At 40.7% G+C, this 19,154-nt stretch overlaps 3 protein-coding genes and 1 long non-coding RNA gene across 7 annotated transcripts; 3 read left to right on the forward strand and 1 right to left on the reverse strand.

The window, feature by feature from the left end:
- The first annotated feature begins 73 nt into the window (after positions 1-73).
- spata45 (spermatogenesis associated 45) lies at positions 74-2,047 on the forward strand. 2 transcript variants are annotated; one of them, XM_082505183.1, is made up of 2 exons: positions 74-855; positions 1,967-2,037. In XM_082505183.1, exons 1-2 carry the CDS (start codon positions 615-617, stop codon positions 1,984-1,986), a joined length of 261 nt encoding a protein of 86 aa, XP_082361309.1. In that variant the 5' UTR covers positions 74-614; the 3' UTR covers positions 1,987-2,037. The 2 variants fall into 2 exon arrangements, 1 of the variants encoding a protein (XP_082361309.1); XR_014271232.1 differs by lacking the exon at positions 74-855 and adding an exon at positions 983-1,358 and having other exon boundaries at positions 1,967-2,047.
- A 6-nt stretch (positions 2,048-2,053) lies between these two features.
- tatdn3 (TatD DNase domain containing 3) lies at positions 2,054-10,630 on the reverse strand. 2 transcript variants are annotated; one of them, XM_082505177.1, is made up of 10 exons: positions 10,465-10,630; positions 10,285-10,317; positions 9,989-10,062; positions 9,471-9,555; positions 6,376-6,438; positions 4,438-4,547; positions 3,950-4,005; positions 3,769-3,881; positions 3,598-3,678; positions 2,054-3,510 (listed from the first exon to the last, which is right to left on the reverse strand). In XM_082505177.1, exons 1-10 carry the CDS (start codon positions 10,519-10,521, stop codon positions 3,376-3,378), a joined length of 807 nt encoding a protein of 268 aa, XP_082361303.1. In that variant the 5' UTR covers positions 10,522-10,630; the 3' UTR covers positions 2,054-3,375. The 2 variants fall into 2 exon arrangements, with proteins under 2 accessions (XP_082361303.1, XP_082361304.1); XM_082505178.1 differs by lacking the exon at positions 6,376-6,438.
- On the forward strand, positions 7,015-8,930 carry LOC309689040. Its single transcript, XR_014271233.1, has 3 exons — positions 7,015-7,324; positions 7,524-7,611; positions 8,296-8,930. It is a non-coding gene; the product is annotated as an uncharacterized lncRNA (long non-coding RNA).
- A 36-nt stretch (positions 10,631-10,666) lies between the features above and the next one.
- On the forward strand, positions 10,667-18,388 carry nsl1 (NSL1 component of MIS12 kinetochore complex). 2 transcript variants are annotated; one of them, XM_082505179.1, is made up of 6 exons: positions 10,667-10,917; positions 12,483-12,555; positions 12,660-12,793; positions 13,050-13,104; positions 17,438-17,505; positions 17,599-18,388. In XM_082505179.1, exons 1-6 carry the CDS (start codon positions 10,726-10,728, stop codon positions 17,854-17,856), a joined length of 780 nt encoding a protein of 259 aa, XP_082361305.1. In that variant the 5' UTR covers positions 10,667-10,725; the 3' UTR covers positions 17,857-18,388. The 2 variants fall into 2 exon arrangements, with proteins under 2 accessions (XP_082361305.1, XP_082361306.1); XM_082505180.1 differs by having other exon boundaries at positions 12,663-12,793.
- The last annotated feature ends 766 nt before the right edge of the window (positions 18,389-19,154 follow it).

The raw sequence follows: 19,154 nt of genomic DNA on the forward strand, positions 1-19,154 counted from the left end.
CCTTTCTGTGTTTCTTTTCCAATGAATGGCAGTGCAGTGTTGTTTGACTTCACTGAACAATGTGTAAATATTCAGCTTGCAATCATTTATAAATCTCCAGCTTGTAAATATCCCAGTTATTATTATTAGGTTCTTTCTCAGTGGGCTTAATCAAACTTCTGTCCACTCCGGACGTCACAACTACGTTAATTATACACAGTGGTTGGTTTTATTTATTTTGTTTTTATGCAGCTGGCTTTACAGGTTCTGCAGACTGTAGAATACCTGAGGTTGAATCTCGTACAAGGCTTGTTTTCTCATGTATCAGTGTTTTATGAAAGCCTGACAACTAAAGAATAAAACAAAACCAAAGGAAACTAAGATCACACCTCGACTAAATTTGAAATTTAATATCTGATGTGGGATTCTTACTCTACATTCTAGTAATCTCGAGGCGAGGGATGTTCTACTTTTGCTCGCACAGAGTGGCTCATCTCCCTTAATAAATTATCTTTGAGACCCCTCTTCCGGTTTCTTGTTGCCCAGGTAACTAGTGCATTCTCACAGCTTACCTTTGGATAATTTATGAAAGGAAATCTAGTCCACATTAATACTTCCTACAAAGATAAAAAGTAATGTCCGGGTATGAGGATCGGGCTCTGCTGGAGCTGAATCAGAGCAGGGAGACGTGGTGTCAGGTGGAGATGAACCCCCGGCAGGGCTGGGAGAGATCACAGAGGAGACATTACCGGAGTCACTTGAAGTCCAGCTCGGTTCTCCTTACAGCTCTGACCGGCGGACCGCAGCGCAGAGAGGCCTGCACCCAGCGGCCTGCCCCCATCAAGCTCCCGGAGAGAAGGCACTTCGAGGAGGGCTGTAAGAAGGCTTCTCTGAAGATTTTACAGAAATGTTTCTGTAGATCTGATATGGACACGAGAAACTGTGTGTCTGTCCCAAATACTTTAAAGATATTAATATTTAATTAGGTAATTAAATTCTAAAAGGCTGAAAGATTCAATATTTTAAAACTACAGCAAACCTGTATCCACAGTTATTTAGTTTATCAAAGAATCCCACTTTCCAGATATTCCAATTTCCCGTATTACGTTATTAAAGATGAAATTTGTTTAGTACCTTCATTTGCTCCACAGTACAGAGAAATGAAATGTTAGTAATGAGAGATAGTTTGCACACATGCCATTACATTAGGACCCTACAGGTCACCTGTTTTATGACTGCTGTTGTCAAACATGTGGCCCACATGTTTTTGCTGACAGACCCAGCCTCAGTAGGTCCTTTCCACCTCATTGGATGGTTTTGCAGAAAAGGAGAGCATGGCTGTTTAACGTGCTAAATCTGAGCCTCAACCCTGAATCATGGTCAGTTTCTCAGCCTTCTCATTAAAAGATTTTACCCACAATGTGTCATACAACACCTTACTAATCTACTTACACCTAGGAGCCACGCTGATGCCTTTCTCTAACAGTAGATGGGAAAAGTAAAAAACGAGGCGTATTATTATTAGCTTGATGTTAAAAACTTGATGCAGTGGTCTTACCAGTCCAGTCTACTTAAGCTTAAATTGATGGTATGTGGCCCACAAAGTAAAATGAGTTTCACATCACTTACCCAGGCAATCATCTAATGCAAATTTACCACTTGTACTGTAGTTAACTGGCTTAAAGTTTAAAATCTGTAGTGCACCACTTAATTGCTGCATGTCTTGATCAGGCTGACATAAACATATTTATCAAAAACATGAGGTGGAACTATGCTGTATCAATGATTTATGGAGGAAAACAAAACTGATGCTATTCTTCTTGCTTTTATTTAACTGAAATTCTACTTAAGTATTGTTTTGTTAATGTTCAATAGAACTTGTTTGAAAAACAAGTTTGAGAACAGCCGTATTATTTGATTTTCTATAAAGTGATCAAAAAGAAAATGAGCAGCTGTTGACTCCTGAGATCTGTCTCTTCTCTTCCAGATAAAACTCACCTGGTCTAGAGAGCTGCAGCCTTAGAAGATGACCTGAGCTCATACTGCAGATACACCAGGGACCCAGACGTGGGGCAACTTTCAATATTTTATTTTCACAACTAATATATGACGTGATACAAAACCCCAAATACGCTGGAGATCATGGCACATGAGGTCTTAAAAGATTTGATTGTACTTGTTATTGACAGTACCGAAATTAAAAACTCATTTTTAAAAAATAATTTCCATGCATCACTCGCTTTGGTCAAGAAAGACACATCTCATTAATTATTAAAATCATCTGCAAGACTTTGCAAAAAGCTTCTAGCTTGTGTGAAACTTAAAAAAAACCCCTCAAAAGTAAAGAAAAACCTTTCTGATATTCAAACGTTAGCAGTGTTCATCACGTGTTTAAAAAAGTTCACAGCCTCGCAGTGAAACACTGAGAGGCGGACAGTAGTAATAGGGCATCGTCACTGATCTCTAGAATCGATTAGATTCCGATTCACAAGGTCCCGAATCGATTCGATTCAATTCGATTCGATTTGAATCTGGGAAATTTTGCCTCAGACAGTCAGAAATATTATATATAGGTGTGAGCATCAGAGCAGATGGCTTTGTGTCAAAGTAGCTGAAGATAAAACACAGAAAAACATGAAGGTGATTTTCCTGGCCTGGGATTTTATAAAAATATGCTGCAGTAGATCAAAAACGAAAGAAAAACATTAATCAACATATGAACATTACCTCTGAAGTTACAGAGGTTTTATTAGAGACACGGCTAAGCGTTTTGCATAATTTAAAAAGTTTAAATTTGTTCAGAAGGGGGGGGGAAAACAGCGGCCGACAGCGCTGTAAACAACGGTAGACTTGTGCGTAACAAGCAAGCGAATAATGCAGAAAACAGTACAGAGAGAGAGAGAGAGCTGTGCATGAAGTGTGATTTTATCGTGGTGGAAGCAAAACGGCAAAAGTCAGAGTGAATTCATGACACTGTTTATGTGAAGCGTTTGGATCTTCTTTTGCTGCTGGTTCAGTCAATATATTTGGAGAGAGATAAAACTAACAGCTTTAGAATCAGCGCAAAAAGGGCGTAAACACAAAGCGCGACCGCTTTCAGCCCCGAACGTGTCCGTGCCGTCGGGTGAGAAAGGCGACATCTCACTGATTCGTCAGCAGGTCCGCGCTTTGTGTTTACGTCTTTGTGCAGAATCCGTGTTCCTGCTCGCATTTACTGTTTTAGCTGTTTGGTGGTTGTTGAAATTTTGTGAGGTTTAACCTGAGATTCTGGTGTTTTGGGCAAAATAAATTTATATTAAAAAATTGATTCACCCCTAAGTAGTAAAGGGAGTTATCTTTTCCATGACGTCACACACTGGGTGAGCCTTGGATTTCGAAATCACGCTCATGTCACTGTCAGCGTGTTTTAGCTTTGGGGAAGAGTCTGTATGCATTGTGTGCGGTGACCAGCCGAACAGTTTCTGGAGGGAGACCTTTAACATCGGCGATGTAGCGACATGGCAGGATGATGTTAGCGGGCTCATTCCTCACCTGGCAGACAAAAGACAGATTAAACATGTCTGCACTTGTGGCGCTGTGTCTCAATATGATGATGACTTTAAAGCCTTTAAAACTTACATGCTGGTGAAGCCCGAGGGCAGGAGAGTCGGTCTCAAGACAAATGTGCTCCAATGGGATCTGCTTGATTAACTTGTCTCTCTGTGTGGCGGTACTAAAACTGTTTATTCAGGTGACTCAGCAAAAAATGTTAAAAAATGTTTTTCCACAGGACGACATTTTTCATCTCACCTGTTTGCTTCTGCAGACGGCGGGGGGAAAAGAGAAGAGGTAGCCCGCCTTCACACCTTCCAGAGCGACCGATGGCTTCCCCGCAAAGTTATGAAGCAGAGCTCGGCTGATGCCTGACAGAAAAACAGAACATGAGATAACGTTCAGATGTCGGCACGGTTCGCTGGAATCTAACACTCACCTTGTTCCTTCATGGTCTCAATCGTGACCCTAGCAGCTGATCTGGAGTGGACGTTCCTGAACAGAAATTCACAATCGACACGTTACACAGACTTCTATGTGGATTAAAAACCTTCACTTAGCGACTTGTGCATGCTCGGCAGACTGACTGTTTGATTATTTCTGGGAAACACAGGCTCGGGGTAAAAAGCTCAATGTGAGCTTCATATTTTTATTCTTGGACTCTGCATGATTTGTTCATTCATGTTTACACTGAGTCTTGATGCACTAGGACTTCTTTAAGCTATAAGATCTTGTTTGGTCCTAAAATGTGTTAAATGAAATCCGTCATTTAAAAGTTCAAACACTTTAGAAGTTCAAACCTTAAAGCAATGAAACAATGGAATTCAACACAGTGGAGTACACAAATATAAACCCTGTGTTATATTTGTGAAAAGGGAAAGAACTTGAATTTGAACTCTAACAACAGCTATTTTAATTAGTCCTCACACAGGTAAGTCCAGCTCCTTGGCGATGCTGAGCTGTTTGATGAAGACGGTCACTTGGTCATCTCTGTCCTGCTGAGTCGGGGCGCACCAGGGAGTGAAGTCTAAACCAATCTGAAAAATTAAAAGAAGGCTGTTATGGCCCTAGCAGGGCCTCCTGTGAAATTGAACTTGTGTGGGTGTGTCCTGCTCTCTCCTACCGTAGGTGCCACCCTTTTTGCACAGCTGACTCTAATCAGCAATTAGGACCAGAGACAGGTGAGGTCTAGTGCCAAAGAGCCTTGTTGGGTTTTGTAGGTGGCCTGCTCTGTGGAGAGGAGTGTGTTTCGGTGACTAACCCTTTTTTGACTTACTTTTCAGTTTATTGACCAACTACTGGGTTTTGTCGTTTTCCTTCTTTAAAATGTGATAGGGCTTGTCCGTCTCTTTTAGTTGAATTACTAATAAAAACATTAATAAAACCCTTTAATTTAACCATTTTGCCTCCCACGTCTCCTTTAGATATTTCCCTCATCCCCTGGACCCTTTAAGAGTACGTAAAAGTTTGGGGCTGATCCGGGATTTGAAAGTAGGACCTTACACACCCCAAGCCCAAATCGTAAAAAATAAATACATTTTTTTTTAATCAGTCATCCCATCCCAGACTACTATTAATGTAGGAAAAGTTTTAGAAGACCAGAATCACTTTGCATTTCTTTTTCACTATGATCGTTCCAAATTTTAAGTCGTTTTTAGAACAAATTTAATCAAAATTTCATTTCCTGAAAAGGTACACTCAGACTAGCATCTTAATGCTCACCATTAACTTGACATAAACATTTAACGCACTGATCTACAAGTTCAGTATTCAAAGGGTTTATGCATGCTACGGTAGAAACTAAACCTTGGTCTCAGGTTCGCTCTTTAAACTCTCAACTTTGATCTATGTCAGTGAATCGTTACTGATTAAGTTTCATAAGAGAAGAAACATAAGAAATTTCTATAAGAAACAGAAATGAGGCGCACCAAATGCTACATTGGATTTGTGTGTGCCACCTTAAAAACTGACACCTGCTCTGGTGCATGAGCCTCTGGCAAGGAAGAGGTTTAAGTCGCCATCTCTCAAGTGAGTCAGTTCTCACAGAGCTTATGTCCAAATGAAGTCGAGTCAAACTGGTTTGATTGCTCAACCTAAAACCACAAAGTACCCTCAACCACTCAAGCATCCGCAGATTAAAGAAAAAACTGCCAGACCAGATATGAGGGAAAAGGTTACAGATTCAAACTGTAGCTGAACTAAAATGTGCTCAGTGAAGCAGAGGATGGAGCTCTACGTCTCCAACCTAATCCAACAGCTGGAAACAGCAGTAGGAGAGTGTCGATTTAGCCCTGTGACGCCTGAAATGTGCTGAAAAAACACACATTCCTCATTGAGACCATGTAGAAATTCCCTGCACCATCAGCGCCTGCTGGAGAGCAGTTAGTGTGTGTGACTGTCTGTGAGCCTGAGAAAGATTGTTACTGACCGTGTGCATTAACCTTTTCTTACAAGCGAGATTAGCAGGTAAATCGGGGCTTTTAACAAGTTTAATCTGCTTTGCTTCAAGACAGGTTACGTTAACAATGTAAAGATTTTTTTAACATGGGGCAGACACAGTGTGTGTTAGTGTGTGTGTTTGTAACAGTTGAATCCATGACCACCCTTAAGCCTTCAGAAGCTGATATAACTTAAATTATCTATGAAGTCTTCCAGTCATGGAATTATTTATTATATAAAACTTTGGTTAAACTTTTTCCTACTGAGCTCCATTTCATGGAGTCTGAGATGCAGCACACTTCTTAGTCAATTTAAAAAGACGTTTAGCTTAGACATATAAACATGTTTTATTAAATCCGCAGAAAAATTAAAAATAGTTTAATAAAAGAGATTATTATAAGGTTCAGTTAGAGGTTAAAAGTCTACCTCTCCAACAGCAACCAGGCGTTCTTTGTGATTATAGAAGTGTGGAAGGGCAACGTCCAGATCCTGTAGAACATATTTCTTTATTAAAGGTGAGGTTTAAAAAAGAAAAAAAAAAAAACATTAAAAAAATATTTTTCTGGGTATTCAGCAAACACTGATCTACTGGAAATTTCCCACACCATCTTCAGGGTTTACAGAGAATAGTCTGAAAAGGAGAAAACAACCAGTGTGCAGCAGTTCTGTGAGTTTAAATGTGAAGTTAATGACAGTGATCAAAGAAGAATGGCCAGACTGCTGCAACAATAACTCAAACAACCACTTGTTATAGCTAAAGTGTGCAGAAGAGCATCTCTGAGCACACAGACACGCACTCACAGATACTTGAAGCAAATGCGTAGCAGAAGACCACAATGGTGGTCTGATTACATCATTTCCTTAGGGATTAATAAGCATTCTGTTTCTGATGGGCTGCCGCTCCCGTCAGCGAAGAAAGGAAAACTGACGCTAAAATTAAACAACAATAAATTTGAAAAACAGAAAGCCAGAATTTGGTATAAACAACATGAAATGGATCCTGCCTTGTATTAACTGTTCAAGTCTGCGGTGGTGTAATGGTTTGACACGTTGCACCAGGGGCGGAGCGGGGGGGTGGCTTACGGGGCTTAAGCCCGGGTTGTTTTGTCAGAAGCCCGGGGTATTTTGGAGTGTAATTTTTTCATAGTTAGATGCCTGGCTGACAACTGTATAAAACAAAAAGTACACACAATATTCGAAGCACATAGTGCACACTGTGGGAATTTACGACTGTGCGTGAATCCCCCCCTGATATTGGTATGATCCAAGCTCAGGCACTAAGCGACTGAGCGAGGGGGCGGGGCAGCTGCTGCCCGTGAGTGCGCTGTTGGAGAGACGGAGCCAGCCATACTAAGGAGAGCTTAAGTTTGACAAGGTACCAAAGCAAATCATTCATACCGTACAAATAATGTAAATATGACGGTGCATCACGAAAGATTGATATGAAACTGATCACTTGACCAATATTATTTTACTTGCTCTTCAAGTGAATCAACAAATGGCGAAATGAAAATCCGAACAAATGCTATTTTTTTTATAGTCTTAGCTTACGTGTGTTTATTTCATATTTTCAGTTCTTACCCTCCCCGACTAAATCGGTTTCAGTTATGTACTGAAACATAAGAATGGACATTCGAGGCTTCTTTCAAAGAAAAAACTCAGGTAAATGTTATTTTATATATTATGCTTTGTATGTTGTTCAGTATATTTCTATGCAAAACAAGAGGGATTTCAGTACACAGCAGGATATTCACATTTGTAACCAGATATTTACACTTTAGGGAGAAAACATAAAACATTTTTACTGTACAACATCAATTTAGAGTAAACTTTTGTTTTAGATAAATGTTGAAATATATTTTGAATTAGTTAAATGTCAGAATAAAGAGAGACAGAGCTGTCTATTTTTATCACTTTCATCAAATTTAGGAGTACATGTACACTAAGTTTATTGTTAAATAATAAGAAACTCCAGACGATTCCATTCTGAGCTGAAGAAGCTTCTGATAGGTTAGTAGAGTCCATGTGAGTAAACTGGTGGCACAGCTGTGGATGCAAATAAGGCAAAACACAGAGCCTGTTTCTGTGACATGGGAACATCAAGAGATGTCAACAAAACACCAGGAAAAGAACTGTGGAGCTCCATAAGTGTGGCTCAATTTTGAATACAATTTGGTGCCATTTGCAATTAAGAAATACAGATAGTTTCTCTCTTTACTCTGAAAGTTAACAAATATGTTTTTATATTAATCTAAAAAATAAACATTTAGTCTGATTTGATGTTACAATTAAAAAGTGTTTTTATCTGAAGAGTTTGTAAATATCTGTATATTTGATGATTGTCAGCACAAAGAGGGAGAGAGAGGAACAGAGAGGGAGGGAGAGAGAGGGAGATGGAGAATGAGGACAGAACAGAGATGAACAAGAGCAGGTGAGACACACATGTTAGTCAAATGGTTGTTTACCAAAAGTATAACTGTATCATAGGTCCTCATGTATCTCGTACCTAGTGTTTCTTTTTAGGTTTGCTATTTTTCAAATTCTATATTTATTAAGTTATGCAGCTTGTTTGCACAACAAGGCCAAAATAATTATATAAACTTTTCTCAATCTAAATATTGTACTTTGGTAAAATTAAAAAAATAAATATAGTGCAGGTCTATGATGATTTTTAGTGCTACTATCATCTAGTTCTGATTCTGGTTCTGTCTTGGTTACTGTTGTAGTCCTGTTTTAATTCCGGATCAGTTCTGGGTCTGGTTGAATTGGGGTTTAGTCCTCGTGTCTTGATACAGCCCTGACTTTGTTCTGCCTCGCTGCTTAATTAAAAAACTAGTTTAAGGTGTCCTGCACATGTGATAAATATTTTTCCCTATATGAAGTCATTCTTTTTTGAACAAAAGTCAAAACAGAGCCTATTAATCTTTCAGTCATTTCTACCCCCCCAAAAAAAAAAAAAAAAAAAAATCCCACATGCATACTACCCTTTAGGGCTAAGCCCCGGGTGTTTCAAATGTCTGGCTCCGCCTCTGCGTTGCACCACCTTAGAACAGATTGAACATCCTTTAAACATCACAGCCTTTCTGATTACTGTTGCTGACCATTTCCATCCCTTTATGACCACAGTGTGCCTGTCTGTTGATGGTTGCTTCAAGCTGGTTGGTACATCCTTGTCAAACTAGTTTCTTGAACATGTATGCAAATGTCCTCCACAGTCACCAGATCTCAATCCAACAGAGCACTTTAGGGTGTGGTGCGGTGGAACAGGAGATTCATATCATGGATCTGCAGCCAACAAATCTGTACTGGATGGATAATGCTATCTTGGACCAAAATCTCTGAGGAATACTTCAAGCACCTGGCTGAATTGCTGCCATGAAGAATTAAAGCAGATTTCTACCATAGTAAGCAAACTACATGAATCACTGGATACAGTCTGGATACAGATTTCCTTCCCATTTTTTCATGATTATTTAAGTAAAATATTTAAAAGACAGATGCGCTACACATTGGTTCACTACCTGAGGTTTCACGCTGCGCTGCTGAGGGCCCTCGGCAGCCTGCAGCGGATGGATGCCAAAACACGGAGCCACGAGATCTGGATAGCTGTGAGAAAGGAATTCAACATAACATCAAAGATAATAAATGCAATGCTTTCCAGCTGTGAACAGCTGTGCAGAACAGTATATACACATTTGTTTTCTTTACACTCTGCATGACTGACTTTAGAGGAAAAGTAACACAAGCTCTGTTCTTACTGTGAGCGCACCTCAGTGTGTCTGTGTACTTTTACTATACAAATATTAGTTCAGAAAACCTAACCTTTAGTTGCACCTAAGTTCCTGGATAGTTGTATTTATTTCATCAGCAAATAACTGAAATTTTGTCTCTTTTTCTCCTGTCTTATTTCAGCTTAATGATTCTTTTAGGCTTTATGCTGTTGATGTCGTTTTTCTTCAATTTGGTGTCCTCTCAATAAAAAGCAAGCAGCATAATATATGTTTGTGAGACAGACAATGTGCTTTGCAGACGTGCAGACCTTTCCTGCAGCTGGAGAACTCGGGCAAACTCTCCGACTTCTTCTGTAACTGCAACCAGAGTCTTCACACCAGCCTACACATAGACACACATAACTGCATGCTTACTATTTTAAATATTATATTAAACTGCACTTATTGTACTTGTGTGAAACAAGATGAAACATACAACTACACGTTTTCTTCATCTGTAGTTTCAGGCTGTATTTCCAAATGGCTCTGAAAATATCTACAGGTTTCAAATGGCCAAGATCTGTAAGGCATATGTGAAGGTATAAAAGGAATTCATTATGCTTACCTCCCTCGTCCTCAGGATCACATCCTCGAAATCCTAAAAGTAAAAGAAAGGCTATATTTGAGTAGTATATATAAAGCTAGGAGCTGTAATCAGACTGTAAATAAAAAGAGTAAATAATGCTCCAAATTTCCTGCAGTTCATGAAGAGGTGACGGATAATTTCCAACATGTGACAATTTACCTCTTCAAACTCATGAGCCGAGATATGACAGTGACAATCAACGAAGCCATTCTCCATTGAAAATCAACAAATAAAAGCTAAGAGACCAAATAATATTAGAATAACTTCTCTGCGTTAGTAGCATAGCTAACAACCATCCCGGAACACTCCTCCAGAAATAAACGTTGTTCCTTCACGGTCATTTATGGTAGAAGGACCGGTTCGTTTCTGTTCAGTTCCGGGTTGCGTTAAAAAAAAAATATAAACAAGTTGGCGGTAAAGATGGAGGCTGTAGAGAGTGAAATCTTACCAAGTGAGGAAACAAATCCAGAGTACAGGGTCCAGGTAACCTCGAAGAAAGTAGTAAGTGAGCAGGTGAACAAATACAAAGAACTTTTAAAGACGGCTCTGGACGGGCAGCCGGAGGACTTTCCGGAGGAGACGAAGCGAGTTTTACTGCAGGAGCTGCTGGCAGTGAGTCCGAGTCCTTTCTCACATTTTGGGATTGACTGTAACTGAACATGATGTGGGCAATGCTAAACTGTAGATGCCAGGCCGCTGATAGTTGTTTTAATGAAGGCGTATTTATAAAATCTTTGCATATATACTTTACAGCTTGATATTATTAAGCCACATCTGTTAAGCTCACCAGTAATAGTTATGAGGTCAGGCATTAGTGTCTGTGGGCTGTGATGTTAGCAGACCACACTGAGAGTAGGTGGAAGAGGGGAAATGGAGGTATGCTCTGGAAAGTCAGTTGAAGCAAGACAGGATAGATATGTGTGGATGAGAGGAAGGCAGGTGTAGCAGCGAAGATGCAAGGAGCGGATGTAGCGAAGGTAGAGGAGCCTAAATACCTGGGGTCACCTTTCAAAGAAATGGACAGTGCACGCGAGAGGTGGAAAAAGATGATAGTTGAACGTGATGAGACAAAATTAGATATAAGTACATCAGAAGGACAGCTCAGGTTGAGCATTTTGAGACAAAGTTGGAAAGGTGAGGTACAGATGGTGTGGAAAAGTGCAGAGGAGGGATAATGGCTCTATTGGACAATGGATGTTGAAGATGGAGTTGAAGAGAAGATGAGGATGCATGGGTTAGGATGAGATGGAGACAGATGATATGCTGTGATGACCCCATTTTTTTGATCTAGTTATTTTTACAAATCCTTTATGCACCTATGATTACAGACTGTCTGTGCCAAAAAGAGACAACAGACAGACAGCTGAAAAAATGCCACTATGGTGATTTTTTTTTTTTTTAATTACATAGAGGAAATCTGATATGGTGACAGTACTAAATTTCACTTAGGGGTAGTCTAAATGCTCTAGGATGGAGAATAATTAAATGGAGAGTGTGTAAATACTGTGTGTTTGTTTGTTTTGTGTTTTAAGTTGTGCTGACTGCTGTGTGGATACTTGCGTTATAAACTTACAATCTACAGATATTGCCGGCTGTCAGTATTCTAACGAATTATTTTATTGTAACCAACGCAGCGTTTGAAGTTTATGTTGTGACTCGTGTCAGTTTTTGCACTGACTAAATCCTCAAAGACAGGCATGACTGTTTTAGTCTTTTTATCACACTATTATTTTAAGTACACAGTAAGTGCATCCCACGTATTTCGAGCTATGTGCTTCATACTGAATCATCATCACGCTGCAGCAGAAGAAACCAAGTTTTCATGGAAATTTGGGGAAAACAGTGTTTCAGTTGTGCAGATTATTTGTAGCCCACTTTAAGCTTCATGTGAACTAAGTACAGAAACAACTGTGATCAACGTTTGACCTTTGTATGGAGGACTGTACAGTGTTCATATAATAACAGCAACAGAGTTTCCTGAAAATGATCCTGGTAGTCTTCTTTGGGACTAGATTAATCAGGACAGTCCTGCAAAATAAAGTGTAATATGGCTTCCTGTGTTGACCAAAATAGAAACGTTATCAAATTGATCTGATCCTGCTGCAGTTGAACAGCTGACATCATATTTTAATGTGTGTTGCCACTGATTGTGTGTTTGTTTATTTGAAACTGTGCAGAATTTTGAGGCTGCTGTTCAGGCTAACGTGTTGGTGAATGGACGGCCTTGGGAGGAGGCGCCCGATGATGAAGGTGATCCTTCGCCCTTTTCATACTCTTGTTTCAATTATTATATTTTAAGGAAAGCTTTATTAAGTCAACTATGCTGTCTGTTTCTCTACCACCAACACCCTCAGCAGAGGATGAAGCTGTAGATCTGGAAAGCCTCCTGGACGATACTATTGTTGAGACCACAAGAAGGCGCCGTACATTCCCCAAAAAGATCCTTCCTCATGTGGTGCATGCCCTCAAGGCTGAACGGAAAATCATGGTGGGGCTTTTTTTTTCTCCTTGTTTATTTTTTGATTTACCAGCTCTGATTATTGTGCATTACTCTCAATTTGAGTTTTTTGTATAAAAATAAACAAATATATTGAATAACTAAAGTGCAAAAGTGGCAAGTGTTTTTCAAAGCAAAGAGTATTTTCTATCTTTGAGAAAATGTTTATTGCTAATTATAGATTTCACAGAATCTTTCATGAACAGATATTTGTCTAAAGATTGAAACAAACTGTTTCATGTTTCAGGGGCTGTATGAGCAGGCCATCAAACCTCAAGAGGTGGTCAAAGATCCTGATCAAGGTAGTAGCCTCTGATCATTTCTATAGACACAGACATTTTTTATTTTAGCTTCTTCCCCAAATCTTTACAGGTATACCAGTGACTGTTCACCTGCAGCTGACTTGAATTGCTGAGCACCAGCTACAGAGTGCTGTACTGCTGGCTCAGGACAGTGTTACTGTCTTACTTTGGAGAGTAAATTTAGACATCTTATGGTTACGTGTAGAGTCAAAAGAAAAACACATAAAGCGCCCTTTGTTCAGTGAGGGGGTGTTTGCTATTTTAAAGTGCATTTAGGAAGAACTGGTTCTTTTTCAAGGCAGACATGAAAGTTTCAGCATCACTGAAGTGAAATACCTAAACACATCAGTACTTCTTGTTCACCGTTTTTAGTAGAATGAAGCAAAGGCTGTGAATAAAAACATATCGGCAGGTTGTAAATGACTCATGAAGCGATAACAATAGTTTTACTGTAGTATCGCAGGTCACACAGTCATTCATACAGTTGCCATGAAAAATGTTTTTATATATATATATATATATATATATATATATATATATAACTTAAACACCCAGCACGCCCCTGCGGGCGGTTTATCCTTCAAGCTCGGGTCCTCTACCAGAGGCCTGGGAGCTTGAGGGTCCTGCGCAGTATCTTAGCTGTTCCCAGGACTGCGCTCTTCTGGACAGAGATCTCCGATGTTATTCCCGGGATCTGCTGGAGCCACTCGCCTAGCTTGGGAGTCACCGCACCTAGTGCTCCGATTACCACGGGGACCACCGTTACCTTCACCCTCCACATCCTCTCGAGCTCTTCTCTGAGCCCTTGGTATTTCTCCAGCTTCTCGTGTTCCTTCTTCCTGATATTGCTGTCATTCAGAACCGCTACATCGATCACTACGGCCGTCTTCTTCTGTTTGTCTACCACCACTATGTCCGGTTGGTTAGCCACCACCATTTTGTCCGTCTGTATCTGGAAGTCCCACAGGATCTTAGCTCGGTCATTCTCCATCACCCTTGGGGGCATCTCCCATTTTGACCTCGGGACTTCCAGGTTATACTCGGCACAGATGTTCCTGTACACTATGCCGGCCACTTGGTTATGGCGTTCCATGTATGCCTTGCCTGCTAGCATCTTGCACCCTGCTGTTATGTGATGGATTGTCTCTGGGGCATCTTTACACAGCCTGCACCTGGGGTCTTGCCTGGTGTGATAGACCCCAGCCTCTATGGATCTTGTGCTCAGAGCTTGTTCTTGTGCTGCCATGATTAGTGCCTCTGTGCTGTCTTTCAGTCCAGCTTTGTCCAGCCACTGGTAGGATTTCTGGATATCAGCCACCTCCTCTATCTGCCGGTGGTACATACCGTGCAGGGGCCTGTCCTTCCATGATGGTTCCTCGTCTCCCTCCTCTTTCTTGGGTTTCTGCTGCCTGAGGTATTCACTGAGCACTCGGTCAGTTGGGGCCATCTTCCCAATGTATTCTGTTCCTTGTCTCATCCTGGACTGTGGTGCTGACACTCACCAGTCCCCGGCCCCCTTCCTTCCGCTTAGCGTACAGCCTCAGGGTGCTGGATTTGGGGTGAAACCCTCCATGCATGGTAAGGAGCTTTCTTGTCTTTATGTCAGTGGCTTCTATCTCCTCCTTTGGCCAGCCTATTACCCCAGCAGGGTACCTGATCACGGGCAGGGCGTACGTGTTGATGGCCCGGATCTTGTTCTTACCATTCAGCTGACTCCTCAGGACTTGCCTGACCCTCTGCAGGTACTTGGTGGTTGCAGCCTTTCTAGCGGCCTTTTCATGGTTCCCATTTGCCTGCGGGATCCCCAGGTACTTGTAACTGTCCTCTATGTCTGCAATGTTGCCTTCTGGTAGTTCAATCCCCTCAGTTCTGACTACCTTCCCTCTCTTTGTTAACATCCGACTACACTTCTCCAGTCCGAACGACATTCCAATGTCATTGCTGTATAGCCTGGTAGTGTGGATCAGTGAATCGATGTCTCGTTCACTCTTGGCATACAGCTTGATGTCATCCATGTACAGGAGGTGGCTGACAACTGCTCCGTTCCGTAGTCGGTATCCGTAGCCAGTCTTGTTAATGATCTCACTGAGGGGGTTCAGGCCTATGCAGAACAGCAGTGGGGACAGAGCATCTCCTTGGTAGATCCCGTACTTGATGGTGACTTGTGCTATGGGCTTGGAGTTGGCCTCTAGTGTTGTACGCCACATCCCCATTGAGTTCCTGATGAAGGCTCTTAGGGTCCCATTGATCTTGTACAATTCTAGGCATTCCAGTATCCAGCTGTGGGGCATTGAGTCATAGGCCTTCTTGTAATCAATCCAGGCAGTGCACAGGTTGGTCAGTCTGGTCTTGCAGTCTCGGCTGACTGTTCTGTCTACCAGTAGCTGGTGTTTTGCGCCTCTGGTATTCTTGCCAATTCCTTTCTGTGTCCCACTCATGTATTGACCCATGTGCCTGTTCATCTTAGCCGATATGATGCCTGACAGGAGCTTCCATGTAGTACTGAGGCAGGTTATTGGTCGGTAGTTGGAGGGGACCGGTCCCTTCTTGGGGTCCTTGGGGATCAGGACCGTCCGACCTTCGGTTAGCCATTCCGGGTGTCTCTCGTTAACTAGCAGCTGGTTCATTTGTGCTGCCAGACGCTCGTGGAGTGCAGTCAGCTTCTTTAGCCAGTAGGCGTGAACCATGTCGGGCCCTGGTGCTGTCCAACTCTTCATACTGGAGACCCTTTCTTGGATATCTGCCACTGTGATGGTTACTGGACCCTGTTCAGGGAGGTCGCTGTGGTCTGCCCTCAGATCCACTAGCCACTGAGCATTGCCGTTATGGGTTGCGTCCTTCTCCCATATGCTCTTCCAGTATTGCTCTGTCTCCAGCCTTGGTGGTGCTGTTCTCTTATTATTGATGATATCTCCCCCCTGACCTGGCGTCCTGACTCCTCCTTGCCGTAGCATTTGTGTTGTACCTCGTCAATCTCTAGCTGTGAGAGCAGTCCCTTCTTTCGAATGTTGGAACACTGAGCTACTAGTTGTTTCGCCGTCATTGTGGATGTTGGGTATCGAAGAATCCATAGGTCCGTCATCCTATTCATGTAGCCCCTTCCGCTACACACACACACACACATATATATATATATATATATATATATATATATATATATATATATATGTGTGTGTGTGTGTGTATGTATATATATATATATATATATATATATATATATATATATATATATATATATATATATATATATATATATATATATGTGTGTGTGTGTGTGTGTATATATATATATATATATATATATATATATATATATATATATATATGTATATATATATGTATATATATATATATATATATATATATATATATATATATATGTATATATATATGTATATATATATATATATATATATATAGCGCCACTTTAAATGGTAAATGCACAGAATTTTCTACCTTATTTTGCCACTCAAAATTTTTATCAGTCATACATATATAAGGTATCACTCATTTACACACTTTCACGTTTTCCTACGTGTTAGTGCATTTTATCATTCTGTGAAACTTGAGACTCAGTATATTTCCCATTGATTCTTGGAGATGAAGACTGGAGCCTTCCAATTAGTACATGACCTACTTCTTGAGCCACAGCCGCCGAATCAATCGCTTTAAAATAAATTTGAATCAACATTAGCTTGAAAACGATAAATGATGCTTGAGGAGCAAATGGCTCAAGCAGATATGTTTATATGGTGTATAAATAGATGAGTTCTTCCACCAGTTTACTTTTAATCATTAGTTGTTATTCATCAATGGCTGCCTTCCACAGTATGTCCTGTCTTCTTACCTTCACCCCCAACCGGTCGCAGCAGATGGCCACCTCTCCCTGAGCCTCGTTTTGCTGGCAGTTTCTTCTTGTTAAAAGGGAGTTTTTCCTTCCCACTGTCACTAAGTGCTTACTTGTAGGTGGTTGTTTGATTGTTGGGTTTTCTCTGTATTATTGTAGGGTCTTTAACTCAAGGTAACTGTTGTTTCGATCCAGTCCTATATAAATAAAACCGCAGTATTTGTCCAGATATAGTCACTGTTTCCTTACAAATTTTATACCAGACAGTATTCCCTTCTGCACACACCTAGAGTAAGTTTAGTTTCAGTATTTCCAATGATTCTGTGACTATTTTGTGATATTCTTTGTGTTAAATCAGTGTGGACAGTTCTTTTTATTTTGCAGCAAATCTCCACAATGCCTAAGCAGACAGACAAGACTAACTGTAGACACAGCTGACGTGCAGTTTACCCTCGATAACAGAGCCGTTCTTGTGTGTTTTACCAGAGAACATCATGAATGATTTGACAGCAGCCGCTCCTAGTGTGGTAAAGCAGGCCATCCAGGTCATAAAGGTAACACACTGAAAGCTCTTAGCAAGTTGTCCTTCATGTATAGAGTCACACCTTCATGTATGGAGTCATTACTCACATATTTTTTTTCTACAGTCAATCAACACTCTGCAAACACAAGTTGAAGGCCTATGCGAAATCCTCAAAATGAAACCCAGCCAAGCCTCTCTGGAGATACACAGAGAAGTGTTTGGTTTTAATGACCAATCAGAGGCTCCTTTTCCTCCTGCGAAAAGAGCCATGGGAAACAAGCAACCAATTAAGAGAGCTGTAGAGGAAGCAGCAGCCGCAGAGGGCTATGTGCCCCAAGCCAAGAAACCAGAGTGCTGCGTGGGAGAGGACAAGCTCGAGTGACACTTCAAGAAACATTAAACCAGTGTGAAATTCCCAAACACTGCAGTTCCTCTAATGGCCACTTGGCTGATCCCAAGAGCCAGCACATCCATAGACTCCCACATTAAAATGTCTAACTTTACAGCGGAAATAAATGTGCTTTACAAGCTGCTACAAAAATGTTTTGCTCTCTGTAACCTGCTCCACCCTCTTTAACAATTGTACAAGGTTTAGCTTTAGTATGATCTGGTCTGTGTCTGTATGCAGCTTGCCGTCCAAACTTAGCCAAAAACTTTTCACTGCTCTCTTTGTCAGCACTTCACCAGCACTGTGGTGGCCAAAATAGCAACACTGGGGCCTTAAAATATACCAGATTGTGTCAAAGTGGATACATCCCTTTTTAATATCCAGTCTGTGGCTGAAATTAATAAGTGTAAACATGATCATTCTTTTCCATGAAGCCAAACAGAAGTTTCAGTTCCATGTGTGGGCGGCAACAGAGATACTGTTTGGCAAGTCAAAAGCACAAATAAAAATACCTCAAACTGGCTGATTTGTTTGTCCACTTGCAAGGACTAAAGTAGCATCAGAGGTTTAATCTTGTGGAGTTACGTGCAGCATGTTTTTGCATATTATCTCAACTTGATCAGCATCAGATTTGTTAGTCTAAATTGATTTTTGTAAAGGAAAAACTGATTAGTGTTGAATCAAATTAAATCATTTATGTCATTTCTGTTATCTTGTGCATGATGTGTATATAATACAATTCCAGGGGCTTTGCTTGTACTTCTTTCTCATATTGGTCACTTTGTGGTCACTTTAATCCACTTTAAAGAGCTTCATAAACCTTAAATTTATGGTTAAAACTCCGTAAAAGCTGTCGGCTTAGTTAAATATATTGTTATGTCATAACTCTTTAAATCCCTTTTCTGTTTTTCAAAACTTTAACTGAGAGAAACTGTAAGTAGTGGATTTATAGTTGTCACCTGCAGAATATGGGAATGATCTGTGCGCACAGTAAAAACAGAAACTTTAAAACATGTTTATGAATGGAAGAAGTGTGTATTTTAATGCACAACATTTCATTCTGTAAATCTAACCAAATAGTTTTGGTGCATAAATCTAATGTGTGAGTGTAAACAGTAGCTGAACCCTAACTTCCAGGGTGAAAGTCCTGCGTCTCACCAGTTTGTTGTTTTTAAATAGAATCTGCTTCGTCTGTTGATTATCTCAGTTGGCTGTCTGGTAGTCCTGAAGACAGACTTCTTCCATATGCTAAATACAGGTTAACCATGGGGCCCCACAAGTCACGTGACTTA

The sequence above is a fragment of the Aulonocara stuartgranti genome, assembly GCF_965226115.1.
Source record: "Aulonocara stuartgranti genome assembly, chromosome: 15".
Lineage (NCBI taxonomy): Eukaryota > Metazoa > Chordata > Actinopteri > Cichliformes > Cichlidae > Aulonocara > Aulonocara stuartgranti.